This window comes from Neocloeon triangulifer, unplaced genomic scaffold (genome assembly GCF_031216515.1).
Source record: "Neocloeon triangulifer isolate White Clay Creek 2 clone unplaced genomic scaffold, ASM3121651v1 ptg000014l, whole genome shotgun sequence".
NCBI lineage: Eukaryota > Metazoa > Arthropoda > Insecta > Ephemeroptera > Baetidae > Neocloeon > Neocloeon triangulifer.
Window position 1 is genome coordinate 26,748,709 of NW_026775556.1, and position 22,340 is coordinate 26,771,048.

General features: G+C 43.1%; 2 protein-coding genes and 1 pseudogene across 5 annotated transcripts in view; 1 reads left to right on the plus strand and 2 right to left on the minus strand.

Moving 5' to 3' along the window:
* Positions 1-16: 16 nt before the first annotated feature.
* LOC132201635 (elongation factor 1-delta-like) lies at positions 17-4,113 on the plus strand. Of its 3 annotated transcripts, XM_059627944.1 has the most exons (9): positions 17-198; positions 382-485; positions 823-984; positions 2,393-2,491; positions 2,793-2,889; positions 2,968-3,140; positions 3,192-3,261; positions 3,630-3,871; positions 3,979-4,113. In XM_059627944.1, exons 2-9 carry the CDS (start codon positions 396-398, stop codon positions 4,015-4,017), a joined length of 972 nt encoding a protein of 323 aa, XP_059483927.1. In that variant the 5' UTR covers positions 17-198; positions 382-395; the 3' UTR covers positions 4,018-4,113. The 3 variants fall into 3 exon arrangements, with proteins under 3 accessions (XP_059483927.1, XP_059483930.1, XP_059483931.1); XM_059627947.1 differs by lacking the exon at positions 823-984 and having other exon boundaries at positions 18-198; XM_059627948.1 differs by lacking the exons at positions 823-984; positions 2,393-2,491 and having other exon boundaries at positions 19-198.
* Positions 4,114-4,239: 126 nt separating this feature from the next.
* The window catches only part of LOC132201636 (uncharacterized), a 71,476-nt gene continuing 53,375 nt past the window's right edge, over positions 4,240-22,340 (minus strand). The window contains exons 2-6 of one of the 2 annotated variants that reach the window (XM_059627949.1): positions 5,284-5,469; positions 5,089-5,221; positions 4,788-5,033; positions 4,501-4,739; positions 4,240-4,445 (exon numbers count right to left, since the gene is read on the minus strand). In XM_059627949.1, coding sequence (XP_059483932.1) covers positions 4,289-4,445; positions 4,501-4,739; positions 4,788-5,033; positions 5,089-5,221; positions 5,284-5,441 — 933 coding nt within the window. In that variant the 5' untranslated portion in view covers positions 5,442-5,469 and the 3' untranslated portion in view covers positions 4,240-4,288. Of the gene's footprint in view, positions 4,446-4,500; positions 4,740-4,787; positions 5,034-5,088; positions 5,222-5,283; positions 5,583-22,340 lie in introns of those variants that run through there. The other variant, XM_059627950.1, reaches the window with a different exon arrangement.
* LOC132201946 (collagen alpha-2(IV) chain-like) lies at positions 18,305-21,718 on the minus strand (annotated as a pseudogene).

Genomic DNA, 22,340 nt, shown 5'->3' on the forward strand with positions numbered 1-22,340 from the left:
TCCATTTTGGATTATTTATTTGTCGGCTGTTTTTGACCCTTTTCGTGAGGAAGCCGGAATCGTTGGTTGATATTCTTCGATCTGCTCACTATTTCGGCTCAATTTCGGCAGCGTTGTTCAAGTTAAAGCTAATTTGATCAACTTAGAAGCTACTCAAGGCCTGCTACTGTCACATTTTTCGACTTTTTCCGATTTAAGGCAAGTATTATTACCAGAAATATTGACTGAATAATTTTGACACTTGGAAAGCATGACCCACGTTGGACCTTTCCAGCAGCAAACAGTGTCATTATATAATTTTTTTTTGAAGATTTTACATACCAAATTCGTTTTAAATCTGCAACGTCATTGCCAATTTAATTAGTTTTTTTACTTTTTTAGACAAACTCTGAAAAATGACTTCTCCACTCATTTACGAAAGGAACTGGGCCGACAAAACCAAATACGAAGACGCCGAAAGGCAGCACTGGGAGCAAGTCTCAAAGGTATATGTAATTATTGAATTGTGCAACTTTTATACTATTAATAGACTAGCAGGGAAATTAGTACGTAATTGGACTTGCATTGTATCTTGTCTCATCACGCTACGTCATCTCTCTTTCTCTTGTTCTCAAAATCAAATGGTGTTCTTTGTGCAAGCTTCAATCAAGCAACAGGACACAAACGCCTCTACTAACCTCCTCATCTCACTCCGCTAACATGCCCAACTCGAAACCAACCCCGAACCCGCCTGCCCAACAAGAAAACGGTAGCGCCGACCCCGATAAGAAAAAGAAACGCAGAAAGAGGAATAACAAAGATTCCTCTGCTAATAATGCCCAGGAAGCAGCTGCTGGTGGCAAATCGAGCGCCCCTCAGCCCCAGCAACAACAGGCTGCGGCTCCGGCACCCGAGCCAGAGAAAAAGCAGCCGGTTGCCAACATGAAAGAAAGGAAGAACGAGGCCAATAAAAAAGGCAAAAAGCAAAACTCAGAGTCCGATAAGGTACAAGTTTGCTTGGTCTGGAACATTCCTAGTTTTTTTCTTTAATTTTTGTGTTCCACATTATCTGAAACTGCAGATTGGGCCGACACAAAAATGCAAACACAAATTTCAAATTTTAATTGAACGCTACATAATTTATAATTTAATTAATGATTGAATATCTTTGGCTATTAGTTGATTACAATATTTGATCTCTTATAAGAGTGAATGCATTTTTGTGAAATCTCAAAATGCCAAATTTGTGAATAAGTAGTTTTTATTTTTCCGTTTAATTCACATTTATGAGTTTTCGTTTTAATAATGTGTGCCTTTTAAATTGAAAATCAAGGGTTTCCAATGTGACAATGAATAAAAGTATAATTATCCTTAACAAGGTACATACTGGCCTGATCAAAAAGAAAAGACTAAGCGTCGTAAGTCAATAATATTTCTATGAAAACTATCACTTAATTTAGATGATAGGGTAAAATTTATTCGTTTCGATGAGTAATTTGTTAGGCAGAAGTTTGATTAGACTTTATCTGTTTTTATTTTAGAAAACAGATGTGAAGTTCTCGTAATTAAAATTACTTGTAGAATGAATGATTAATGAATTATAGGGCCAGAATAGCAATTTAAATGAACAAAAAATTGGACACTCTTATTAAATTTGTTCTTAATTTTTCGTTCCTCTTCGTTTTGATTGCAGTTCTTTGACCTGCATGGAATTGTATTCAATGTGAATTACAAAAATTTGAATCCTTATTTAACTTACCAAATATATAAAAAGCAGTTAAATTTTAAATTTGATACTTTCCTTTATATTATTTGGTTGGTTTGACTACACCTTGTGTTTTTACCGAAAATGGAGGTGAAGAACTCAGGCTTTTTCCTCGTAAAAAATAGTTTTCATTAAAAAAAAACGGCTCTACCAGTTTTGGTCACCTTATTTCATGAGCAAGAAAAATACTAAAAATCAGCAAAATTTGAAAACACCACATTTTAACAAAAAATCTTTCAATGTTTCTGATTTTTTTTCTTGCTCATGGAATAGGGTCGCAGATCAAGACCGAAACTGGTACAGCCGTTTTGTTTCTGAACCAAAACAATTTTTTTTTATGCAGCGTGGAAAAAGCCTGCGTTCTTCATTTCCATGATCATCTCCTCGGATGTCAATTTCTTGAAACAAATTCATTGAAAATACCATAAATGTAATATTCCATCCATCTTATCAGCGTAACTTTCTCATCATTAATTTTTGGCTATGCATGCATGAAAATAATTTGTTTCGTAGCTAAATGACCTGCATTATGTTATACTAATATTTTTGCAGCTAGAGATTGATCCGTGGTTTGCATGCATATTTATTTTCCAAGCATTTAACGGGCAGTGAATCTCTGACAATGTCTTACAGTGTGTTTTGGTGTAGGGTCTCTTGCCTCCTGCTATTAATCAACAAGATGAAAAAATTAGCCTCGCCAGTGAAGTAGCCAAGGCTCGCCAACACATTAAGTCCTCTCTTGAATGTGTGAGTAAAGCAAGAAATTAATTTTTAAACGAGGGGGTCGAGGAGGAAAGTTTTTAACAAATTTGTAACAATTATAAAGATTCTTGCTCGTTGTCAGTCAGAGTAGCTTTTCTTTCTCTTCCGCAGTTGTTTGTTGCAAAGCTGTAATTATCCATAATATTGCTACCCACCTTTTAGAATTAAGTCATTAAAATTGAACGCTTATCAATCAAGGGTTTTTGAAAATCGCACGTTGAGGTTCATAATTGCATCACATTTTCACAAAATAATTCAGCAGCTGTAATGAAATTTGCACTTTCAGGTGGACCGTCTCTCTACCCTGGCTACCAACCAAGGTGGCACAGACCTCGTTCACAGAATTGTTTCCCTGGAGAAGGAAAATGACGGCCTCAAGAAGTGTAAGTCAAAAATTTTAAATGGAATAATTTAATTTTAATTGGAATTGTTTTTGTTATTGAATTATTGTTCAATTCCAGTGGTCGAGAAGATGCAGAAGGCTCAGGACTCACTTGAAAGCAGACTGGCTCAGCTTGAAAAGCAAGCTTCCAACCTCGGAGGCTCCACTCCTGCACCCAAAGCAGCTCCCGCCCCTGCCAAGGCCCCCGCCCCTGCAGATGATGATGACGTCGATCTGTTCGGCTCCTCTGATGTAATTTTTCAATCAAACTCTTCCATTTGTTCTAATTTTTTTTAACCATAGGAGGAGGACGAAGAGGCACAGAAGGTCAGGGAGCAGAGACTTCAGGAATATGCTGCCAAGAAGTCCAAGAGTGGGTTTAAAATTTTTAAACCTAGCTTCTAGAAAGTTATACCACCTGACGAGAGAATTTTTAAATTATGAAATCATGGTTTTAAATTTACAGACCACTTGACGAGTGAATTTTTTATTTTTGAAATCATGGTCTAAAATTTACAGACCACTCGACGAGTGAATTTTTTATTTTTGAAATCATGGTCTTAAAATTTGCAGACCACTCGACGATTGAATTTTTTATTTTTGAAATCATGGTCTTAAATTTACAGACCACTCGACGAGTGAATTTTTATTTTTTAAATAGTTAGACCTTCGTCGTATTTTGTGATTTTCTTAGTCAATTCAAATTTCTTATGGTTATTCGTGTCTAATTTTTATTTTTAGAACCTGCCTTAATTGCAAAATCAAACTTGATCCTTGACGTGAAGCCCTGGGACGACGAAACTGACATGAAGGAACTCGAAGCAGCTGTCAGGAGCATTGTCATGGACGGACTCCTGTGGGGAGCCTCCAAGATGGTACCTCTGGCATACGGAATTCACAAGCTGCAGATTTCAGCCGTCATCGAAGATGAGAAGGTCTCTGTCGACCTCTTGACTGAATCCATCGAAGGAAAGGAGGACTTTGTGAGTTGAAGAAATATTTCCCTTTTAAATTCTTTCCATGGACAAACTATTTTGGAAGAGCGTGGGCGTTTGAAATATTATTAAATTTTGGTTTTGTTTGTTCACAGGTGCAAAGTGTGGATATCGCAGCCTTCAACAAAATTTAAAAGTCTCACAATAATTGCCATTAGAGGACATAAATGTTTTGCTTCAATCGATTCTTATGCTGATGTCATCCAAAAATAAATGTTCCGTGAGTTAAATGAACTTTTTATTCCATTCCATGAGTCTTTATCATCTAAAAATTAATATCAAAGACAAAAACAGGCAATAGTTGTTAAAGAAAAATTTAATTTAAGGAAAACTGCATTTTCTATTTATTCGTCTTAAGTTTATTGTTTTTTATGCAATAGAAAGAATCGCTTACTTGAAAATACATCAATTTTTGGGAGTGTGTAGTTGAACTGTCGGTAGCAATTTTGACAACGATGCTGCCAAAGCGTTGCACTCTTTGCCTGAAAGTTGTTGCAAATCGTCGCAAGCCTCGTCCAGATGATCTGCCTCAGCATAAAATCCAGCCTCAATCAAAATTTGCCTGCCAATAATTTTTTATTCTTAATCATTCTTAAGCTTTTAATTAAAAAACCAACCTAATATTTTCATTTTGCAATATTGTCACATTCCGAGCCTGTCCTGGGACTTTGCGCATGCTGCAAGCAACCAAAGCTCTGCAGTTCGTCATCGTATCAATCAGGTCATTTTGCAGCTCATCCGAGGTCAATTGACCCTTGAGCCAAGCTGAGAGTTGAAGGAAATCTCCTTCGGGAAGACCGGGCATCATGAACGGTGGAGGAGCTTCCGACAAATCCCCGTAGTCATTGATTTGCTCCTTATTGAATAATTAGAAAAAAATATTCCAGGTTCAGCAAAAACTTACAACATGTTTTCGCTCTAAATCGTCATCCATGGATCGCGGCCTTCTCTTCCGAATTTTCATATTTTTCATGGTTTTTATCGTGAGTCTAGTCCGCCCGTTGAAACCTTGCTTCGCCTTAACTTGTGCCACGGCAATCAATGGTCTTCGTCTCCGATTGGCGGTCAGTCGAGTGGCATTGCCAGTGGTTGTGCCGGTGTTATTCACCATGAAGAGTAAAGTCTGTTGTTGACCGGCTGAGAGATTTTGCTATGGCACGAAATAATAATTATTTTAATTTAAAATAGCAAAATTTACAACTTACTTGGAGCATATTTAAGAAAAAGAGGAAAGACAAAAGAGCCAAAGCGCTGACCGCCGCATTGCTTGCCGTAGTGCTGCTGGAAGACCCACTATCGCTTTGGTCCCCTCGTCGTTTCGACTTATTGGTCGACCACCTGTGCCAAAATATCACAAGTTCACTTCTCGCCGACTTTTAATTTTAAAGCAAAATTCGCACCCGGTTGTGGTGTAAAACGACGAATCCATTCGAGCCGGAAAACCTCTGTGCTGCATCCCTGGGCTCCGGAAGGCGGCCGAAGGCGCGAAAACGCTCGTAGTCATCTTGCACACCTCATGTGAGCAACGCCGACAGCAGACTGAGCTTTTTCGAGCCATCCCATCCCCTACTAGAGCGATTCATGTCCTGAATCACAACTTAATCAGTTTCATAATTGTCATTGTCCTCGTTTGGATTTGAGCAGATTTATGTCATAAAATGTGACGCGCGCAAGTTGCACAACACGCGATCGCGGAAGGATTAAACCAATTGTAAAATCTAGTTTATTGTGATAATTTTTATATTTAATCACATTTAATTAGTAATTTAAAAGAAATTGTTTAAAATTCAAACACTTGGTATAAGGAAAATGTGTATTCACGTTGCTATTTCCAATTTAAAAAACTATACGAAAATTTAATTAATTTATAATATTATTTCAATTATTGTTATATTAAATATTTTGTAAAAAGTTATGAAACAGTTCACACAATGATGATTATACAATTAACCCCATAGCAATACTACATAATCAAATCATTTATTGGGAACAAATTGTGCTTGAAAAAATACAAATTAAAAAAAATATATACACAAAAGGTGATGATTCAGCGAAGAATAGTTGCAGGCTAAGTTTTCTGAGACAAAACAATTACCTGACTACAAAGAGAATAATTATATTTCTTATAAAATTTTCAATGATACTCAGTGAGAATTACACAGAATCACAAGATTGTTGACTAGATAACTTTAAGCTATTTCACGCATGTGATTTGCTTTGATGATGTGCGTGATGCGTGAGGCTCGTGAGGGCACTCTACCTTGGCGTCGGCGTGCAACGGGAATTTTTCCTATACTTGCACTAACCCAGTAATCCATTTATATTTATTTTAATTAATATAATGATATAATCTGACCTGAAATTGAATTTCTGGGGGATAATAGCAAATCATATGATAATATTTTATCGACATTTTTATTTTAAATAATCATCAAATGATCAATAAAATTATTGAAATCATTGGTTCTGAATCAAATATATTTTGTAAAATCATAAAAATTAATTAGTTATGACTAAAATTTTATATGTTAATTTTTAATCAAAATAATATGAATAATTAAAAAATAATTGATCACAAGAATTTGTGGTACAATAAAAATTCCTTCCTTTCTATTTCCAGTGTATAATTTTAACAGTCAGCAACTCAGCACCGCTTCAGCTCACAAAAGCGTGCACAAATTTTTAATACGCAGTGAAATATTCCATGGCCCACAGAAAAAGCATAAGTTAAAATGTAATTTTGATCGTATTTCATCATCAAATCCATTTCTGCAGGAATAATTGAAAATCTAAGCAAATTTTGCTCTAATTAGAATTTTGATTGGGGGATCAAATAAATGTGAAATAACGGAGAGGACGAATGTTTTGCCACATCAATTTAGAAAGGGCTCGGGCAGACAGAAAAGTTTTCATTTCATTTCGGATTAAATGCCGATTCCAATCAAACTTGTGCGGCGCGGCAACGATAAAGTCGAGAGTTGCTCCAAACTTGGAAGTGCAGATTGTAAAAATCCTCCCATGCGCTCGGCGGCACGCAGCATCCTCTCTCTCCGTTGATTGCATCAGGCGCGACGAAAGTGCGCGGGCAGATTAGATGATTTAAAGTGCGGAATAACAGGATGGCACAAATATAAATCTAGACTAAATCCAGCTCGCAAGTTGCGAAACAAAAGTTTAGACTTAAACTAAATTGGAGACGAACAGCAAAGCTGCTTATCTGCGCAGTACAAAACGCACTTTGAGGTACAAATAAATAGATTTTTAACATATAAATCAATTTTCTTCACAATATTTTCAAAGAATAATCATAGCAAAAGATTTGTAAATTTTAATTTTAAACAGTGCTTAATAAACACTACCGAGGAAAACTTTCATTCAAATAAAGGAAAAATCAATTAAAATTCAAGAAAATATTATTAGTATTTATTATATTTTAATTCGGTTGATTGATGAATGTTGATAGTATGTTTTTTTAATATCTTTTCTCTTTAAGACACTTTTGAATTCAAATTAATTATTGTTTATTATAATGTTATAATGATTAATGATACTGCTATAATTTAAAAAAATTATTAATTATTGATGCAAAATTCGCCAAAATAGAGGAAAGTTAAATTTAACATATCTGAAAAGAATAATATATTAATTTAAAAAGCAAAAACGGATTCTTTGAGCGTCAAACTCAAATCTGAAGAGCTCTTTCTGAGCCGACTGACTCTCTGATCTTCTTCGGCGTAATTACATCAGCAGCAAACGCGAAATTGCTTCCTGCTGCACTCGAGGTGCACACACACGTCGGGACAAATTGGATCGCCCGCAGCACTTTCCTGGCCACCCTCTTCGGAAGAATGGTCCCCATCTGCAAAGTCAATAATTGGCCAAAGAAAAATATTTCAGGCATAAAAGAAGGTAGAAGGAGATGCAATTTAGCGTTGGATTGATGCGGGGCCAAAGGAGGCAGTCGGCCGCAGAAGAGAGCCGCCCTCGTTCCCTCTCGATCCCGCGCACATGCATATATTCCGCAAAGGAAAAAAACAATCGGTCCGTTTCATAAAGTCGGATGGGAGTAATAAATCCGTTCGTTACCGAGAGCAATAAATGCACTTGATAAAAAGCAAAGCGAGGAAGAGTTGCAATTTAAAAGTTATCATGCGAAATGGGAGCGCTCTAATTCCATCGCATCGTCGGCGGCGCTGAAAGGAGCAAAAAAGCAAGTCGCCTGCCTGCGCTAAAGAGGAAAATCTGGGCGAAAAACAGAGAGCGCCGAGGCTGAAGAGTTTTGTGTTGCCGGGGCCGCCCTGCTTTAATGGAAGCCACTCGAGTGTGAACGAATCCTGATGGAAGATTGAACGAGTTCCGATGCGCCCGACCGATATCCTCCACCAACGACGGGCCTGGTAATGAAGGTATTCTGCACCTCCAAATTGGCGCTGATAACACCCAACAGATTCGACTTGTTGCTCACAAAACTGTTGTTGTTCGCCACAAAACTTCTCTCTGAAGTGCTCTTTCAAAATAACCTAAATTCCAGGTTTAATTTGCCAATAATGAAAACATTCTTGATTCTTATTAAGTGCAAAATTAGTTGAAGAAGGATAGTTTTAATTATTTTATTTAAAGGAATTTATCAGAAATAAAAAAGGAGGCGATTTATTTGAAACGAAACCAGGTTATTGATTTGTTATTTTTCAATATCATGCATTACTCAGCTGAAATTCTTAATTTTTAAAATCAAATAATTAATTATTAATCTCATTTGTTGTGCTGCTGGTATTTTAATTTTTTTTTAGAAAATTAGAAAAAAATGAGCGTTTTTTTAATAAAATATTGAAACTAAATAATAATTTATAACTATTAATGAAATAATAATCATTTAAGTTTAACTTTATTTATTGCATATGCTTATTATAAAAATTGAATTAAAAAGTATAATTTACATTTTTTTTTATATTATACCACTCTCATGGAAAGATTTTCGATTCTGAGTGACATTTGATTCAATCATTTGAGTATGAAATGCCAATAAAGCTGCTTCACAAAATTCAAGCAAAGCCTAAACTACCTCATTCGAAAAGCCATCGAACTGCGCCGCGCCGGCAAAATGAAAATGAATTCCGGCAAAATTTAATCAAGAGTCCGGACCGGCGAGGGCGCAGAAAGCCGAATGAAGCAGAAGTGATTTAATAAAAGTCGGCAGACGCAAAAATAGGCTGGTCCAAAGCATACCGCAGCAGAAAGAGAGGGACATTATTTGATGGGAAAACCTTTTCCTTCTCATCTCTCTCGCTCTCGCGTGCAGGCATCGATTTTGCCAAGCCGTGTGGTTATATTTAAAAGTCAGCGCCATGCCCAGGTAAAGAGAGACGTCCAGATTGACCAACAAAGTGAATGTTGGCCCCGGGCACATTTGCTCGCTCGCATCGCCGGACCCTCTGCAGCTCTCCGTGGCCCGAACCAACATCACACACACATCTCATTACAGAACTATCATCTTGTCCGGTAAACACACTGCATCGAGCGGGGACAAAGACAAAGAAAGAAAAGAAGAGAGGGTGGTCGGCGCCCCGTGTTATAATAAAGTGCTCTGCAAAGTGTACACAGAGAAATAAGCAGCTCGGAGCGAGGCCAGCGAGCGGAAAATTAGGCGTTGTGTCTATATGTTTTGCACCAGACTCTGGCACGGCCACTCAATTACCAAGAGCGACACATGCAAAGCCAAGATCGCGTCCGCAAAAAGCTCCTCCAAATTGTTAATTGCAACTTGCCCCTTGATTACTTATGCACATGTTATCTAAAAAGAAGCAGGTTCGCAGAAACATTAAATTTGTTCGTGATGTACGCAAGGGCTTAACACGCATGGGTTTGTTGCCTGTCACGAGCAGATGTACATCAGGAGCAAAACGCGTACTTATCGTAAAGCTGTCCAAACCTGCAAGTCACGGTACGCACCCTAAATAAGGTAACAACAGTTAATTATAAACGAATATTTAATTAGAATGTAACCCAAGTGGATTTTTGTATAAAAGAAAATATGCGTAAAATGATAATTAAAATAATTAATAATTATAATTACCAATTTTTTTATAGTATTTAGCGGTATTTATTCTGTTTCAAAATTTATGAAAAATGGAATAAAATCATGCGTTTCCTTAATTTATTACAGATTTTATTTGTTTATTTATTCTCCAAAAATTATGATTATAATTTAAAAAGGAATACTATGCTGTGTTAAATTTGTCAAATTACTTAGAGATCATATCATAAATTCATGGTCTGTAGCACACACATGTAAAGAAGGATTTTTTTGTCTATAAATAATCAGCTGAAAGAAAATTAAAATATTATACAAATCATTGATTAATATCTGAATTTATAATTATTTTCGTTTTTAATACTTAAAAAACCGCGACAAACAACAAAGTAGTCATATTAAATTTATAGTAAACAACAATGATGGTAAAATTAGGGCAACAATGATAATTTAACAAATTTTCAATCTCAACTACTCTTTTTTTTAAATAACCAAACTTTCATTTAAATTTAGTGCTCTGTTAGTAAAGTTTTCCAGCAAAGATGAGATTTTCTAGTATTTTTTTTTTATAAAAAATTTCAATATTACCGTTTTTAGACCAATATTTCTTTTCTTTCTGAATTCACTCTTTATAATTACAAAGAGTCGCCAATTTAATTGTTAATTTTCGTGTGATGTAAGAATTGGTAACAATTAAAAAAAATGTTTAAAAATGCCCCGAAATTAAAAAGAAATTATTTAACACAACGATTTATATAATCAAATTTCTTATACGACTTCAGTTTTCACCTGCCTGAGAATAGGCGGCCGTGCCGCCGGGCACATATGCGGCGCAGGTTGCATAACACACTCGAGCTAGAGAGTTTCGTCGTCTCGAATCTTGCCGCGCGAGTTCAGTGAATGTCGTGCGTGGGTGCGGCGGCACTACTATCACTTTTCTTGCATCATTGGCACTGAAAGCGATGCGAACAATTCTCCAGCCGTTGCATAATTGAAGCCGAGAGAGAGAGAGTGATAGACAGCAGCTCGCATGTAATTCCCATACAATGGTCATTTGCCGCCCGCCAACAATGGGGGGCTATTGCGCCGAAAGGCTTGCTAGGGCGCATTGATCGGCGGCGATAAATGTCAGGGAGTGCAAGAGAATTACCTCGAGAGAGCTGCCGGCTGGTAATCTCTGTAGTTATCGGCCCCATTATGAGCGCGTCCGTGGTGCATGTTTGTGCTGGCGAACACCCGCCCGCTTGATAATGCTGCTTAAACAGAATATACACCGAGAGGTAATTTAATTATAAATCAGAGCCGACAGCCTTGAGCAGCTTCCAGTAGCTTGTTCCACACTGCTTTCCTGTACCTCATCCGAACTCAAACTTTGTTATTACGTCTACCGCGCGCACGTTCGACGAGAGATTGGATACTTTAGCAAGTAGAGACTCGATAACGAATTTATGAAATTATTTTTCCATATTTTGAAAGTATTAATTAGCTTGGAAACGAGGAAAATAATTCAATTTATGATTTTCAACAAATTAATTGATGAGAGAAAATGTTCAATCACGACTTTTTAACCGATTTTCTCCCAATGATTTTTAGACGAAAAGTGATTGAAAACAGGGAAAACAGTTGAAACGCTTTCAGGACTGGTTTCTATAGCAACTTTTAGTACATTGTACTCTCGATTCAACAAAAATTAAGCCCACTTGAGACTGACCTCAGAAACGTTGAACAGAAATTGCGCGACACGGGCAACACCATAATTCCCTAAAATGATGCTCAGACTTGAAATAGAGAGGTTCCTGTCTTAAAAAGAGAACTTTCTTTGGCCGTTTTTGAGGCGGCTTATTAAATTGCTAAACTTTTTTGAAGAATATATGCCCTTGCTTATCACAAGTGGAGGCGGAATGTTGTGGAAATTGTTTACTCATTTAATTTTATATATATTTAAGATTTAAACAATCTAATTTTAATGTCATTGAAATCTTATTGCAAAGAGTTAATTTCTTAAATTGGTTTTAAAGATTTCACAAAATAAAAGTTCCCATCTATAAACTTCTTGCTCCTTTGTAATAAAACGATTGCATTGTTTAAAGTGATATTAATTGATTAAATTAGAATGCAATTACTTAATTTTTTTTTACAACAGATAAATTATTTTTTAACGATTTGTGAAATTAACCACTTTAATGTTCACCGTTACGTATATTTAATATTGTAATTTCTCCTTTTGATGAAAAATTAGTAAAGCACTATGAAAGGTTATTAAATTAATATGATAAAATTATTTCCTCTCATAGTTCTTGAGACAATTTTCATTTTCAAATGGCGTAGCAGACAGTAAAGCTTTATTTTATTGATTGCCATCTGAAGATTACTTTCAGGAGAAATGGCCATTAATGTGCTTGGCGTACAAAGTTTGCTACTCGTTATGTCTACTTTTGGCAAGAGGAAAAGAAAGGCTCAGTGTATTATGTGTTTCTTTGAAAATTTATAAAAAGAGAGAAGCAGAGAGGAGGCGCCGCCTGTGATATTTATATGAATTATATATAATTTATTTCTTGCCGAAATCCGCCGCACTTTCTGTCGGGCGATTTACGGCTAAGGAAGGAGAAGAAAGTCTAAAGTGGGTGGGGAAAGAGTCTATGTTTGCAAAAAGCAGCAGATTCGCGCAATATTTTATATCTCGGCATTAATGGGAGGCGGAAACGTTGTTTGTGATTTACTTGGCGATAACTCACGGAAAGACGTTCGAAATTAACTTTTCAATTCCGAGATGCGTTGCCGTGTGCAATGCCGAGGTAATAATATATTCGGAATAATTGCAATAATTCAAGTGCGAATATTATTTATCATTAGGCATCAAAAACAGGGCCATTAATCACGCCTCTGATTGGGATCTGTTCGCTCTATCGCTAGCTATATTTATTTATAAACCTGCACCCTCCAGGAGGAGAGGCATTATGTTTACATTTTCACTCACGCCACATTAACATTAATACAGACTGAGGCACGACAAGCCAAATAATGCGCTCCATCAATTCACAAATCATGTTTTCAGGGGCAAAATCGGTTGAAAATTACAAGTTAGAAAAATGAAAGGATTGCTTCGTTGGAATTAATTTTTTTGTTAGCAGCTGGAAAAAAGTTGATGCATTAATTTAATAATTTCCTACTAGCAAGCCTAGTATATAATAAATAAATAATTTTTAATTATTTTTATAAAACTTTCACAAGTACTGAATTACAGGTTCACGTAATCAAAAAATTTGTACAATGGTTATTATTCTTTTTTGTTGCTATTATTTAACCTAATTTATTCAAAAGGACATAATTATATGATGATGTTGTGACGACAAGAACACTGATTTTCCTTCAACGAATGCACAATTATGTGTTAAATTGGCAAGTAATTAACGCCTCACAAAAATATAGAATTAATTAAATTAATTATCATCAGATGTACTAATATTGTACTTAAAAATTCCAAATATCAAAGAAAATAAGCTTTAAATAATTAAAATAACATAAAATAAAATAGTAATAAATTCCACGTAAATAAAGTAAACATTTTTTATCATCGTTAAAATTAAATAATAATCTGTGCTTAATTAAGAATTAAAAAAAATATTATGTTAAGTTTTATGCTCAAAATATGTTTAAATACTCGTGCAATTAGTCGTCTACATTTGTTCTCAACCCTATCAACATTACTTCAGTAAAACTCTAAAACTATTTTGGCTGAGAAGTGGTTTTGATCGGAGGGTGACAAATTGGCTCACTCAGCCGCCGTTCACCCTATGTTGATGAACACTCGACCGGCGAAAAAGCTAAACAATCGGCGCGCGGCACGTGTATAAAGCATCATTCCATTAGCCGCTTCTATCTCTTCGGAATTTTGATGTGCAACGAGCCGAGCTCTTTCCCCTGCCTCTGCCATTTACCAGCGGCGCAAATTATGTGCTGATGGGTCGGTCCGGCCCCGAAAGAATGCACTGCACTCGTTTTCCATTAGCCTCACTCAGAAACGGGGGTGGCGGTTTCGGGCCGACGCAAGAAGTGTAGTTAAAGGAAGCGCCGTCATGCAGCAAAGCACTTTTCGTGTACCAGTTAACGCTGCCGAGTAAACGACTCTCGTCCCTCATTACGACCGAAAGTATCTCGGGCCGGGCAGACGCGCACGCCAGTTTAGATAAAACAACTCGCCGATCAAACCCCGATCAAGCCAATCACTTGAAAGCCTTTTCCGAAAGGAATCAAATTCTAAAATTCTAAATGAGCCAAATTTATTAATTTTGTCATTTGTTTTTGATTGAAAATAATTTTTAACAACAAGGAAAAAGCTTGAGTTATTCACTTCCATGATCACCTCGTTGAGTGTCAATTTCTTCAAACAAATATAATTATCCTCCAATTTTAATATGTTAATGTCTCATATTAACAAATTGATGATTTACCCTTTAATTCAATTTACTAATTACATTGTGTACCTTATAACGGATAATTACATCAACTTGTTAAATGAAAATGGAAAATTTTTATATGATTTATTTTTGCACTGTGAGACGTTAATTATGTAAAATAATTTCAGATGCAAAGTTTCTGTTAATTAAAAACTTAAACTTGGAGTTATAAGAAGAAAACGAGGTGCGAGGATCCTGACTAGAATATAATTAAGTTATTTAATTTTATTATGTTTATTAATGAGCTATTTTTCCATAAAAACTCTCAATTCCTTCATTTACTTTATCCTATGGGACAATCAAAATTTATTAATTGAAATCCTACCTAAAATGTCAATTTAATATTTTTCTATGAGATATCAATAGATCGATTTTACTGGATGTATCATCAAAATTGCTTACAAAATTACTCGAAAAAGGGTGGACCGCCTTTCATCCGAAAGGAATTTGTCCGAAAATGCCTTTTTGGACTTCATCCGAAAATTTGGAAATAGTCCGAAAAAAATCGGAATTTATCCGAAAGGAAATAGGCCGAAAATGCCTTTGGCCGAAAATGCCTTTTCGGAATTCCGTTTTTTTCGGACCTATTTCCAAATTTTCGGATAAAGTCCAAAAAGGCACTTTCGGACTATTTCCTTTCGGACCAAGTCCGGCGACCCCGAAAAAGTTCAAACTAAAATTTAGCAATTCGGAAACTCTTGACTGAAAAAATTCAAAACCATTGTCAATTTCTAACGCAATCCCTTTTATTATTTGTCCAGGTTCAATCTGATTTTGAGATGTCTAATGGTTGTTTAACTTTAAACCCATGGCGGCCAAATTATAATTTTCCCTTTCTGCATCAAAAGATTCATTTTATTTTTTCTCAAACACTTTTTTTTAATTTTAGTTGAAAAGGTTAAGCGAGTTTAGTTCTCTAGCAAGATTTAAAAAAATGCAAACTATTTGTTTTTTCTTTTAGAAGACGATTTAAAAGACTTCTTAAGGATTATTTTTAAAACTCAACATTAGGAGAGAAACATAAAAATCGATTTTTATGACTGAGAGGACGGGAGCATATTTTCCAAGGGCGCGTGACAAAAGTTTCGCTCCGGTTGCTAATGATGTGACCATTAAAGCGGTACAAACGCATTAATTTATCAGCTCGGTGGCATCTAAACAGTGGCCCATTACAAAATTCTTATCGCACGCATCAGCCGCACACGAATTAAAAGTATTGAAGTTGAAGCGCGCAATATTCTTCCCAGCAGGCTTGAGATTCCATTTTTGATTAAGCGGGGGCCGTAAACGTCATTGTCGCACTTACTTTCCGCGCACACACCAGAGTCAAATGCAAATTTAATTGCTGCAGCTGCTCGGGCGCGGCGGCAAATTGGAGACGGCAAGGCGCACCCAAGCTCCTCCTCGCGCGATTATCATGAGTAATGCGAGTGCTCTCGGCGAAAATAACTCTGCCGAAAAATATTAACGCCGAAAAGCCAGCCGGCCGGCCGCCCATCTTTTTTAATTAAAATTAATGAAATTCTTACATATCTCATTATTCTTGGTCGCGCCGGGGCGTTATTTAATTACGAGGATGAGGGAAAATGTGCACCGGTTCGGGGGTCTTATGTGTGCCTCCGCGTGGAAATTTTGAATCTTAACTAATTATTTTCAATTAACGTTGGGTGATCAACTTTGGTCGGGTTTAACCGTTTTTGCAACTAAGCGAAAAATATGACTGCCTTGCTAAATGCAGAGAATTTTTTCAAATCTTACAGAAGTGAAATAATAATAATGATCTTGTAGTTTAATTTAATTGTCATTAATCTAAAATTTTAAGACAATTCATGAAGAATTAATATAAATTTTTTATTATAACATTAAAATGTCATTTAAATTATTATATTTAATTTTTATATAACTTTATACAAAAAAAGAGCTTACACAACTCTTTGAAATTAAAATACACAAAAAATCAATGCAAAACTCTAAAATTTTTCATATAATTTGAATAAGCTTTTAAATTTTAATATTAGTTAAAAGAGTTTTATAATTTTATTATGAATAAAACAAAAAATTAAACTACAAAATTAAATGATAATTCTAATATAAGTGTTTTATAATCTATATTTATTAATTTATATGTGTCATCACATATGATAAACTGTGATAAACTGATCAAGAAAAGTTGGGTTGTATAATTTATGCCACTGATCTAGAAATTTTTTTCTTTCTATGTATAGAATATTTCACAAATTGAACATAAAAAATCGGGTAAAATAATAAAGTACTTTTGTAAAAAAATAAATGAGATTTAAAAATATCTAAATTAAAATTGGAAAAATTTCTTTGCATTGATACTTTCAAAACTTCATTAGGAAAGAGTGAATCCGGCAAATTAGATAAGTCAATTCCTAAGTAAAACAAACCCATATAAAAACTGGGCACTTTTGGCGACTTTTATTATTGAATAAAAATTTATATCTCTGCACGTCTCCACAAAATAGGCCAATTTCATAGTCCGACTCCAAATTGATTATTTGTGCTAGAAATTGCTTGACGGGGACTGCTTTTTCATGGCTCCGCAAATGGGACAAACAGCAATGATCAGTCCTATTTTTCTGGATTTTGATGGTGCGCCTTAAAAAGACACCGCAGCAAAAAAGTGCTTTTACGCGGGCGACAAATTTTGTCGGCGGCGGCGGCGCCATCAATTCAGCGCTGCATCGACGACGTCAGCAGCATTTTCATTGTGGGGCCGAGCGCGCCATTTCCCAAGTCATAATTCTGCGGCCGTTCATAATGCGTTTCCTTCTTTCTCTCGTCGGTATATATGTATGGTGTGTGTATGTGTCAAAAAAAAAACAGGCGGAGAAAGAGAAGAAAGTCTTAAAACTTCTTTTCTCTTTCGCCACCGCACGTATAAAATGCTCATTGAGAAGCCCCGGAGAAAAAAAGATACACCCTCGGCCGTTTCGTCGGAGGGTCAGGGAAGTGCAATTTGGGCCGAGCCGCGATATATTACGCCCTGCGTTCTATTCTATAGAGAGCGATAATATTATACACACAGTGGAAAAGCAAGTGTAGTATATTTTATATCCGAGGCGCCAGTCGCGATGACGCCCCGTAATATGGCAGCTCGTTTCACAGGAAGTGCTCGGCAATTTTGAAACAAAACGCGCGAAGCAAAATTATACTCCTTTGGCTCATTTTTTTGCTGTTATAAAACGGCAGCTCAATGATTTTACAACCGACGAAATGCGAAGCGCAGATTATTGTCACGCCGTGAAAGTTTGACGAGGCTTCTTGGTAATTTTCCATCCGTCTTTATGGTCTTGCAGTTGCATAAATGCTTCAAACTTTACATCTTTTACTGCCCGTGACATTTTTTGTGTTCAATGAAATATCTTGCTCTAAAGAGGTTTTGTAAATTTTGTGTGTTAAAACAAGGGTGAATCAAAATTTGAATTTGAATTTTTTCATGTACAGAATAGACAAATAATTTCAAACAAAAACTATAAAAAATAAGTTAATAAATATTTTAAATGTAAATTAAATTATGTGTATTCAAGTTACTGACGATTTTTATGGAAATAACTAACTCTAAAAAGCTCAAAACTTTGATGATTCAGATGTTCGCTTCGTCTAAATTTATCATTTAGAAAACAATTGAAATTTTATTTAAATCTAAAATTGAAGCAAGCCGGGCAGGTCGGGCTGGCTGGGCTAGCCGGGCAGGTCAGGCGGGCTGGGCTAGCCGGGCTGGCTGGGCAAGCCGGGCAGGCCGGGCTAGCCGGGCTGGCTGGGCAGGTCGGGCAGGTCAGGCAGGCCGGGCTAGCCGGGCAGGCTGGGCTAGCCGGGCTAGCCGGCCAGGCCGGGCTAGCTGGGCAAGCCGGGCAAGCCGGGCAAGCCGGGCAGGCCGGGAAGGCCGGGCTAGCCGGGCAGGCCGGGCTAGCCGGGCAGGCCGGGCTAGCTGGGCAAGCCGGGCAGGCCGGGCTAGCTGGGCAAGCCGGGCAGGTCAGGCAGGCTGGGCTAGCTGGGCAGGTCGGGCAGGCTGGGCTAGCCGGGCAGGTTGGGCAGGCTGGGGTAGCCGGGCTGGCTGGGCAAGCCGGGCAGGTCGGGCAGGTCAGGCAGGCCGGGCTAGCCGGGCAGGTCGGGCAGGCCGGGCAGGCCGGGCTAGCCGGGCTGGCTGGGCATGTCGGGCAGGTCAGGCAGGCCGAACTAGCCGGGCAGGTCGGGCAGGCTGGGCTAGCCGGGCTAGCCGGCCAGGCCGGGCTAGCTGGGCAAGCCGGGCAGTCCGAGCTAGCCGGGCAGGCCGGGCTAGCTGGGCAAGCCGGGCAGGCCGGGCTAGCCGGGCAGGCCGGGCTAGCCGGGAAGGCCGGGCTAGCTGGGCAAGCCGGGCAGGCCGGGCTAGCCGGGCAGCCAAGGCTAGCTGGGCAAGCCGGGCTAGCCGGGCAAGCCGGGCAGCCAAGGCTAGCTGGGCAAGCCGGGCTAGCCGGGCAAGCCGGGCAGGCTGGGCAAGCCGGGCAAGCCGGGCAAGCCGGGCAGGTCTGGCAGGCTGGGCTAGCCGGGCTAGCCGGGCAGGCCGGGATAGCTGGGCAAGCCGGGCAGGCCGGGATAGCTGGGCAAGCTGGGCAAGCCGGAAAGGCCGGGCAGGCCGGGCTAGCTGGGCAAGCCGGGCAGGCTGGGCTAGCCGGGCAGATCTGGAAGGCTGGGCTAGCCGGGCTAGCCGGGCAGATCTGGAAGGCTGGGCTAGCCGGGCTAGCCGGGCTAGCCGGGCAGGCCGGGATAGCTGGGCAAGCCGGGCAGGCCGGGCTAGCCGGGCAGGCCGGGCTAGCTGGGCAAGCCGGGCAGGCTGGGCTAGCCGGGCAGATCTGAAAGGCTGGGCTAGCTGGGCTAGCCGGGCAGGTCGGGCAGGCTGGGCTAGCCGGGCAGGTCGGGCAGGCTGGGCTGGCCGGGTAGGTCGGGCAGTCTGGGCTAACCGGGCAGGTCGGGCAGGCTTGGCTAGCCGGGCAGGCTGGGCTAGCTGGGCAGGTCGGGCAGGCTGGGCTAGCCGGGCAGGTGGGGCAGGCTGGGCTAGCTGGGCAAGCCGGGCAGGCCGGGCTAGCTGGGCAAGCCGGGCAGGTCGGGCAGGCTGGGCTAGCTGGGCAAGCCGGGCAGGTCGGGCAGGCTTGGCTAGCCGGGCAGGCTGGGCTAGCTGGGCAGGTCGGGCAGGCTGGGCTAGCCGGGCAGGTGGGGCAGGCCGGGCTAGCCGGGCTAGCCGGGCAGGCCGGGATAGCTGAACAAGCCGGGCAGGCCGGGCTAGCCGGGCAGGCCGGGCTAGCCGGGCAGGCCGGGCTAGCTGGGCAAGCCGGGCAGGCTGGGCTAGCCGGGCAGATCTGGAAGGCTGGGCTAGCCGGGCTAGCCGGGCAGGCCGGGATAGCTGGGCAAGCCGGGCAGGCCGGGATAGCTGGGCAAGCCGGGCAGGCTGGGCTAGCCGGGCAGGTCGGGCAGGCTGGGCTAGCTGGGCTAGCCGGGCAGGTCGGGCAGGCCGGGCTAGCCGGGCACGTCGGGCAGGCCGGGCTAGCCGAGCCAGCTGGGCAGGTCGGGCAGGCCGGGCAAGCCGGGCTGGCTGGGCAAGCCGGGCAGGCCGGGCTAGCCGGGCTGGCTGGGCAGGTCGGTCAGGTCAGGCAGGCCGGGCAAGCCGGGCAGGTCGGGCTAGCCGGGCAGGTCGGGCAGGCTGGGCTAGCTGGGCTAGCCGGCCAGGCCGGGCTAGCTGGGCAAGCCGGGCAGGCCGGGCTAGCTGGGCAAGCCGGGCTGGCCGGGCTGGCCGGGCTAGCCGGGCAGGCCGGGCTAGCCGGGCAGGCCGGGCTTGCCGGGCAGGCTTGGCTAGCCGGGCAGGCCGGGCAGGCCGGGCTAGCCGGGCAGGCCAGGCAGGCCGGGCTAGCCGGGCAGCCCGGGCTAGCTGGGCAAGCCGGGCAGGCCGGGCTAGCCCGGGCAAGCCGGGCAGGCTGGGACAGCCGGGCAAGCCGGGCTGGTCTGGCAGGCTGGGCTAGCCGGGCTAGCCGGGCAGGTCTGGCAGGCTGGGCTAGCCGGGCTAGCCGGGCAGGCCGGGATAGCTGTGCAAGCTGGGCAGGCCGGGATAGCTGGGCAAGCCGGGCAGGCCGGGCAGGCTGGGCAAGCCGGGCAGGCCGGGCAGGCTGGGCTAGCCGGGCAGGTCTGGAAGGCTGGGCTAGCTGGGCTAGCCGGGCAGGTCGGGCAGGCTGGGCTAGCTGGGCTAGCCGGGCAGGTCGGGCAGGCTGGGCTAGCCGGGCAGGCCGGGCTAGCTGGGCAAGCCGGGCAGGCCGGGCTAGCTGGGCAAGCCGGGCAGGTTGGGCAGGCTGGGCTAGCCGGGTAGGTACGCAGGCTTTGCTAGCCGGGCAGGTCGGGCAGGCTTGGCTAGCCGGGCAGGCTGGGCTAGCTGGGCTAGCCGGGCAGGTTGGGCTAGCCGGGCTAGCCGGCCAGGCCGGGCAGGCTGGGCAAGCCGGGCAGGCCGGGCTAGCCGGGCAGGCCGGGCTAGCTGGGCAAGCCGGGCAGGCCGGGCTAGCCGGGCAGGCGTGGCTAGCTGGGCAAGCCGGGCAGGCCGGGATAGCTGGGCAAGCCGGGCAGGCCGGGATAGCTGGGCAAGCCGGGCAGGCCGGGCTAGCTGGGCAAGCCGGGCATGCTGGGCTAGCCGGGCAGGTCTGGAAGGCTGGGCTAGCTGGGCTAGCCGGGCAGGCTTGGCTAGCCGGGCAGGCCGGGCTACCTGGGCAAGCCGGGCAGGCCGGGCTAGCTGGGCAAGCCGGGCAGGTCGGGCAGGCTGGGCTAGCCGGGTAGGTCGGGCAGGCTGGGCTAGCTGGGCAGGTCGGGCAGGCTTGGCTAGCCGGGCAGGCTGGGCCAGCTGGGCAGGTCGGGCAGGCTGGGCTAGCCGGGCAGGTTGGGCAGGCTGGGCTAGCCGGGCAGGTTGGGCAGGCTGGGCTAGCCGGGCTAGCTGGGCAAGCCGGGCAGGTCGGGCAGGCTGGGCAAGCCGGGTAGGTCGGGCAGGCTTGGCTAGCCGGGCAGGTCGGGCAGGCTTGGCTAGCCGGGCAGGCTGGGCTAGCTGGGCTAGCCGGGCAGGTTGGGCAGGGTGGGCTAGCCGGGCTAGCCGGCCAGGCCGGGCAGGCTGGGCAAGCCGGGCAGGCCGGGCTAGCCGGGCAGGCCGGGCTAGCAGGGCAGGCCGGGCTAGCTGGGCAAGCCGGGCAGGCCGGGCAGGCCGGGCTAGCCGGGCAGGCGTGGCTAGCTGGGCAAGCCGGGCAGGCCGGGATAGCTGGGCAAGCCGGGCAGGCCGGGATAGCTGGGCAAGCCGGGATAGCTGGGCAAGCCGGGCATGCTGGGCTAGCCGGGCAGGTCTGGAAGGCTGGGCTAGCTGGGCTAGCCGGGCAGGTCGGGCAGGCTTGGCTAGCCGGGCAGGCCGGGCTACCTGGGCAAGCCGGGCAGGCCGGGCTAGCTGGGCAAGCCGGGCAGGTCGGGCAGGCTGGGCTAGCCGGGTAGGTCGGGCAGGCTGGGCTTGCTGGGCAGGTCGGGCAGGCTTGGCTAGCCGGGCAGGCTGGGCCAGCTGGGCAGGTCGTGCAGGCTGGGCTAGCCGGGCAGGTTGGGCAGGCTGGGCTAGCCGGGCTAGCTGGGCAAGCCGGGCAGGCCGGGCAGGTCGGGCAGGCTGGGCTAGCCGGGCAGGTCGGGCAGGCTTGGCTAACTGGGCAGGCTGGGCTAGCTGGGCAGGTCGGGCAGGCTGGGCTTGCCGGGTAGGTTGGGCAGGGTGGGCTAACCGGGCAGGCCAGGCTAGCTGGGCTAGCTGGGTATGCCGGGCAGGTTAAACAGGCCTTGATTTGCAGCTAGAAAGAAAAGAATTTAAAAAAAGACAAAAAAAAAATCATTGACTGAAAATAAAGGAAATCTGAATGAAAGAATAATGACTGATAATCTGATGATTTTTGCCTTTTCATATTGGTTTCGT